Source organism: Besnoitia besnoiti, chromosome VIII, assembly GCF_002563875.1.
Source record: "Besnoitia besnoiti strain Bb-Ger1 chromosome VIII, whole genome shotgun sequence".
Classification (NCBI taxonomy): Eukaryota; Apicomplexa; class Conoidasida; order Eucoccidiorida; family Sarcocystidae; genus Besnoitia; species Besnoitia besnoiti.
Window position 1 is genome coordinate 2409474 of NC_042363.1, and position 7202 is coordinate 2416675.

Genomic DNA, 7202 nt, shown 5'->3' on the forward strand with positions numbered 1-7202 from the left:
AGGCCTGAACCCAGAGGGGGTTCAACCTCTCGCAGGAGAGAGTAACGCGACTCTGTTTACCAGCCATCACATGTAGCTCTGGAATCGCAAAGTCCATCTGCGCGCGTCTGGCACACATCTGTGGATTTTCCTGTGACTCTTTCTCGACACGCCCATGGCGCCGGCGGCCCTCGACCGCGAGCCGAGCGGCAAGGCGGAGGTAAGCGCCGCAGTGTGACTTTTTAACAGATCCTAGGCTGCCAGCCCCCCCTCCCCCCTTTCACTATGCGAAAGCGTTCGCGTTCAACACAGTTAAAAAACTGGACAGTCTCTCGATTCGTTTGACGTGGGTTGCGCGCAGGGAATCGCCTCCCTCACTTCTTCTCTTCCGTGGCGATACGCATGCATGCCTCTTCTTACTCTGTATGACCCAGTAGTCTGCGAAGCTTAGCCCCCGTGCCTTTGCGCCGTTTCCCTCGGCCTCGCATTCTCTTCCCTCTGCCCCGAAAACTGTCCGCCTTGGAACAGGGTATCGTGGAGATTGAGTGACCTGTGACGCCCTCGTCATCAGAGTCGCTGGCCTTTGCTTTTCGCGTGCGTAGCTGCCCGCGTTTCTCGCTGTCTTCGCGCTTTGCGGAGAAGGGCGGTACGCGCCTTCACTTCGGTTCGGCCTTTCTTCTCTTTTCCCTCGGCGGACGGTCGACTTCAGAGGGTACGTTCAGGGCAGACAAACAGAAGAGTGCACGACTTCCCGTCACCTTCTAGTCTGTGTGGGGGGGCTGGCGTGCCGCAGATAATCGGGAGACGAGTCTCTGGCTACGCTCCCACTCTTCTGTTCTATCCTAGGACTTTGTGCATGCTCTTTGGTCGCGAACTCTCTGTTCTCTAAGCCGGCTCCTGCGAACTCCGCCTCCGCCTCTCTGTGCCCCTCTGCGGCCCTCGCAGAGCCTCGCTCCAGCCGTGTCTTCGCTGATTTCATCTTTTTCCTTTTCGGGGTTCCTCTCTGCGGCACACGCCTTCGCGTGGTACGCGCTGCGCGCTCCCTGCCCTTCTCCGGCAGCCGTCGCCCCTCTGCGTCTCACGTCGCTTTCTGCCTCCATCCTTCTCTCCTTTTCCTTCTCCGCGGCGACGGGTCAAGAGCAGGCCTCGCGGCAGCCTCAGAGTCGCGAAAAGCAAGAAAGAGAGTTTTAGACAGCCAAATGGGTGGCGACGACGGTTTCGGGCCTGCAGAGGCGACGGGCGCTGAAGACACATCGAAGATGGAGAAAGAGAAGCTCCTCCCGATTGAGTTCCTCGCGCTCACCAAAGACGGCGCGGAGCTCTATCGCTACGAGGATGGCATGTCTCTCGAAGAAATCAAGAGGCCGCTCAAAACGATCGAAGGCGTTGAACAGGCCATTTGGACTGAAGACGGAAAAAATGTAAGAGATAACGAGACCGTGACCAGAGCCGCAGCGTTTTTCTGCTACGCCTCCGCTCTCTTGCGCTTTTCCCTGGAACAGAACTCCTCTACACGCGGAATCTCGCTTAGGATTCGCTCTATCCATCTCCTGCTGTTTCTGTGTCTTGCTCTGTTTGCCGTCCAGTCTTCACCCATACATACATATAAAACGTATTTTATATAAAAAATATAAAAAGTATATGGGGGGACTCTGTGGGCTTTCTTCGTGCTCCCTTTCTATTGATAGCGCGCGGCTGCACGCGTTCGTTCGTGTGCGCCCGCGCAGCGAATCTAATACTTCTTCTTCAGCCGCTCTCTCTCTCACTTGTGGCAGATCTGCCTCTGTGTATCGCTCTCTCCTCCCCTTTGTCTCCGTCTGGCTGTCTTGGTTTCTGGTTGCATGCATTATCATCTACAGTGAGTCCGCGACTGCTTTGCCTCGCGCCAAGCTTGAGAGGCCGAAGTGAGGGTTGTCGTGTTCCCGTGCGTGGAGAAGTCGCGAAATATCCTTTTTTTGGCGCCAGTCCAGGGCTGACTCCACCCCCCTGCACCCTGCTGCTGCGCGTGGCTTTCGCTTTCTTCAGGTCGTCCTGGTTCGGAAGGACGCGCCCAACCGAGTCGACGTCGTTTCTCTTGACGAAGACAAGACTTTGTTCTCCTGTGAAGGGGGTAGGATGCCCATTTTTTTGCGTTCGTTTCTTTGCCTCCGCTCTAGCGACATCTTCGTGGCTTCTCTTCGCTTGTAGGCGACGCAGCTACACATCCATATATATATATATATATATATGTGGATGGGTAGATGCATGCGCACGTACGAGTACGAGCGTGTGCGCCGATGTTAATGAACAAGGCCGCTCTTTTGCAGGCGTGCGCATCCGTGACGAGTGAGCTGGCGAGCCCTATCCCCTCCCACATCTCCTTTTCTCTCGCGGTTCGCTCGACTGCGCAGGCGCTTGCCGCGCCCACGGAGACAACTCGTATCCCCCTCTGTAGGATAAACTCGCCAGAAGGAGGAGGTGCGATTTAGGACTTCCCTTTTTTCGCAGTCAGTTCGAGTAGGGGCTGGCGGGAGGGCACTGACGGCATCTGCGGCGTTTCACTAAGCCCTTTGTGCCTGGATTTTCTCGTTGCGCGCTGTCTGCGTCTCAGCGAGCACGGTGGTCAAGTTCGACTTGTCACCTCGAGGCACCTTTTTATACATTTGCTTCCGCCACGAGGCCGCGCAGCACGAGAACTTTTGTCTGTACCGCATGTCCGATGGAGAGAAAGTTCTCAGCTTCACTCTGAAGCAAATCAATGCCAACACGTGGCCGCCTCTTCGTTGGACTTCTCAGGAGTCTTTCTGTTGCCGCACGGTAGGCGGAAACCCTCAGAACTCTTTCCTCATTTTCTGCGCCTTCCGCTCTCTCCGTCGCAACAGGGGGCTGCATCTTCGCAAACACACAACACACTCTCCTGCCTTTCTCAGGCGCCTCAAATACTCGTGCCGACAGCGTATCTTCATTTCCGTTCCTATCTTGGCCGCTGCGTCTGCGATGCAAGGGTCTCCCCCTCTTCATGTACTTGCATATATATATATATATATATATATGTATGTATGCACTTTTATATACGTATTTATATGAGTAGCAGCAGAATTCTGCGAAACGAGCCTGACTGTGTAGGCGGCGCGCCTGCATTGACACGCTGTGCCGCGCCGCTCGCTCGCTGGCTGCTGCGGGCCGTGACTTTGCTTCGCGTGCTTGAAAAACAGCTTTCCATGTTTTGCCTGCGTCGTGCCTCGCGTCGTTTCCAGGTGACGAACGAAGTTCACATCTTCAAAGACAACGCATTCAATTTGAATCACCCGCACGACCGGATTCGCTGCGAAGGCGTCATATGCGTCTCACCCTGCAACGAGAAGAAGAAAACGGCCGCGGCGCAGGAGGACGCGGCGAGCGGCGCGAAGAAAGACGAGGCGCCGATGACCTGCGCGCTCTTTGTGGGCGGCAAGAAGGGCGCGCCTTCCTCGGTGAAGCTCTTCGATTTGAACGATGGCAACAGATGCATCGCGACAAAGAGCTTCTTCCAGGGCAACGAAGCCGCGTTCAAATGGTGCTACGACGGCCGCGCAGTCCTCGCGCTCGTTCACACCGATGCAAGCGAAAAGAGCTACTACGGCTCCGACGCACTCTACTTCCTCAGGGTGAGAAACTGGCATGCATTCTGCAGAGGCCTGCACAGATAGATAGATAGGTGGAGAGGTATATAGAAACATACAGATAGATTCGCATAGAGATATATACATGCGTCAGGGTGAGAAATGGGAACGAGCCAATTTCTGCAAGGCGCAGGGGCCTGCCTAGGGGCGAGAGAGAGCCGAGAGACGAAGATAGGGAGAGGAAGACAGCATAAAAATGGCCAGGTGCGGGACGCGACGGCGAGGCGGAGAGTGCTAAGAACTCTAGAAGCTGAGGAGGCGTCTCAGTGCCGATGTTGTGCGCGTGGAAAAACGGCGCGGCGACGGAGATTGCGCGTTTCCGCTCTCGAAGCAAGACTGCGGAGGGAGAGAGAGCCGCAAACACGTGTGAAGGGAATGTGAAAGGGGTGGACGCGGATTGGTCTCGCGCGTTCTTCTTTCTCTTCAGGCGGACGGCACCTACGACTGCCAGCTGATGGCGGCTGAGGAGGGGCCTATCCACGACGTCCAGTGGAGTCCCTCGACGCTCGAGTTCGTTCTCTGCAAAGGACCGATGCCGCCTGAGGTGAGAGAGAGCTGGCAGGAACTTGAGTCGCGACGGGGAGCGAGAAGGACTAGGGGCGGTGTTTGCGCGCGTGTTCATTCCGGGAACTCAACTGTCCCGCGTTTCTTTTGTTTCTGCCGCTTTCGTTTGTTTTCTGTAATTGTTGTTCTACTCTTTCGAGGTGTTCACTCTCTGTCTGTCTCTTCAGTCTTGAGTCGCCAGTCGCTCAGCAGTGCTGGCTGAGAGGGAGGAGCCTTGCCAGCTCCAGCGCCCGCGGGCCTCGGCGCCTCTCGCTCGCCCTCTGGACTTCGATTCGCATGCATGTGCGTGTGTCGGTCGGTTTAGGTGCTACTCTACGACGGCAGCAAGAAGCCGTCGGCGCCGAAGCTCTCGTTCGGCCGCATGATGCGAAACACTCTCCGCTGGGATCCGTTCGCGCGCCTGCTGGTCGCCGGCGGATTCGGCAACTTGGCTGGCGACGTGGACATCTGGCATAAGCAGCAGAAGAAGGTCATCGCGAAGGCGCAGGTGAGCGCCGCGACCGCTGCGTCCTCCACCCGGAAAAGACGCGAACAAAATGCAGCTCGCCACAAAGGGGGGAGGGGGAAGGAGGGGGGAGGGGGGGGAGGGGGAAGCAGGGGGGGACGAGGGAGTGGCGACAGCACGAGAGACGCACTCTCGACGCGAGGCGGCGGAGCTTCTGGGGCTCTGGCACCTCGCTTGGCGTCTGTCGTCGCCCCTCTGCGGAGGGCCTGGATTTCGGTCTTTTTGAACGTCGTTTGCGACCTGTGTCGCTCTCTGCGGCAGGCGCCTTTCACGGTGACTTGCGACTTTACGCCGGACGGGCTGCACTTTGTGGCCGCGACCACGTCGCCGCGTCTCCGCGTCGACAACCGGATCACGGTGAGTTTCTGTCTCTCTCGTCTGCTCGTCTCGATCTGCCTTCGGCGAGGGGGCTCGGATCTCCTTCTCCGTCGAGTCGAGGGATGCTAGCGACCAGCTGTTTGGTTTTTCTGCCAGCTGTGACGCACACACGCAGCCGGTTCGCTTCGCCGTCGATCTGGGGCCTGCGTGGGAAGCTACGCGACGACCGCACTTTGGATGCTGCGTATCTCCTTCCTCCTCTTCTCTTGGTCGTCTAGCGTCTGACGGGGAGCTTGTCGGCCTGCGCCACCAGCGTTGTGTGGTGCTGCGGCTGCCGCGACATCAAATTTCATCGTGTGGAAAAGAGGTTGAGCTCCAGGCACTGCGACTGGTTTATGAAGCGCCTCGGGTGTTCGCGCGGTGCCTCGCGGCTGTCTCTGCGCCTCTCACGTCGCTCTCGCGTCGTCCTGCCGGTCTCCTTTGCAGATCTACAGCGTCACGGGACACGCACTCTGCCGCCTGGACTTCGCAGCTTTGTACCGCGTGCTCATTCGCCCCCTCGCCCCTTCCGTCGCGGCGACTCTCGGGCAGAAGCAATCTCGGCTTCTTCAGAGCTTCCTCGCTGACCCAACGCTTTTCCTGTCTCGCTACTTCTCTTCGCTGTCTCTCACAGCCTCTTCTTCTGCGGGCTCGCCGGCCGGGCGCGGCTTCGCCGACGACGGCGCGCGACCCGCGTTGGGCTCCACGGGCGCACCCAAAGCCCGAGCGTCCCCACTCGGGGCCGCAGGCGCAGCGAGCCAGAGAGACGGGGCGCCCCGCGGGGTCTACCGGCCCCCGGGGTCGACTGGAGCCCTCGCGGCGCGACTCAGGGCCGAGCGGCAGGCAACGGTAGGGGGGAGTCGAACCGCAAAGGGCTAGGCAGGACACCAGAACTGTGTGTGTGCATGAGCCTGAATTTGCATGTATATGGCGTCTTTCTTCTTGGTTTACGTATCGATGAAAAAGGGGGGATAAGTGGCGGGACGCCAGCCACAAAAGGAGGACTCAAGGGGAAGGGAGGGCACGAAGACGAGCGAAGGAAACACGTGATGAGAAAAGGAGAAAGCCGGGCAGAAAAGAACGAGCTGACGCAACAGCGGCGAACGCGCATGCGAGAGACGAGCCCCGAGACGCGCGGACCGCCAGAAATGCGTAGAATGCTCTGGATTTTGTATTTCAAAGTTCTTTTCTAGCGTATTTTATCTGCTTTTTTCTGTTTCTCCAGGTGAACTCGACGAACGCAGCTTCTTCAGTCTCGCGAGCCTCTGCCGCGCCGCAAACGTCGATCCCCGGCTTGGCTCAGAAATTCCCCCCGGGCTACTCGCCCCCTGGCGCGGCGGCGAAGGCCGGCGGAGCCAAATCGAAGCGGAAGTAGAAGCAGCGAAGGAACTCGCAAAGGGAAGGCGAATTGACCGCGGGATGAATGCGAGGATGAACAACAGGAAGAAGCAGGGAGAAGGAGAGGAACCACGAGAAGGAAAGGCAGATGCGGGCGAAGCAGGCTGCGACGAGGAAGAAAAAGAGGTCTGAAGACTGGGGAGAGCGTAGACAGGCGGAGGGGAGGGGGTGGGGCCGAAGCGGGCACGAGTCGAGAGGAAAGGCGACGCTTCAGAGTCGACTAGGGGAGCTTAGAAGCTGAGACAGACATTCTCGAGTCATTTGTGCGGGTGCCTGTCGAGGGAGAGGGCGCTGCGGGTTTTGTTGCACCAAGATACGTTTCCCTCTTTCGAGAGCAAACTCCTCTCGCTTGTTCCAGCTACTAATGCCAGACAAATAACTTTTTTGTTTTCGAAGATGAATCAGATGAACCAGCCAGGCGGGAGAAGATGGCTGTTCACCGCTGACTCGCCTAGAGAAGCACAGCTTGCCCTTTTTCTGACCGTCCTCTCGCGTCGCGGTCGAGCCCGGCGCCAGGCTTCTGCGCGCTCCAATGAAGATTTTGATCGCATGCGCATGCAGAGAAGGTGGTGCATGCGAATGCAGCAAAGATGACAAGTGCAGCGGCGTTGAGCCTGGCCGCGCGAGGGCGGCTATGAGACAAAACCTACGCTATTATCTCAGATATTTCAACACATGCGAACTCACGCGTCACGCAGCGCGGCAAGCAGTCCCAGCCTCCGCGAGCTGTGGGCAGCATCCGCCCAGCCTGTCTACAG

At 58.1% G+C, this 7202-nt stretch overlaps 1 protein-coding gene across 1 annotated transcript; it reads left to right on the forward strand.

The window, feature by feature from the left end:
* Nucleotides 1–154: 154 nt before the first annotated feature.
* Nucleotides 155–6421, forward strand: BESB_084640 (putative eukaryotic initiation factor-2A; the record flags this gene model as incomplete). The annotated part of the gene is made up of 11 exons (XM_029366814.1): nt 155–199; nt 582–691; nt 1040–1400; nt 2005–2089; nt 2570–2775; nt 3216–3605; nt 4048–4164; nt 4489–4671; nt 4951–5046; nt 5494–5895; nt 6272–6421. The coding sequence occupies 11 exons, from the start codon at nt 155–157 to the stop codon at nt 6419–6421; spliced, it is 2145 nt and encodes a 714-aa protein (XP_029217274.1).
* Between the last annotated feature and the right edge of the window lie 781 nt (nt 6422–7202).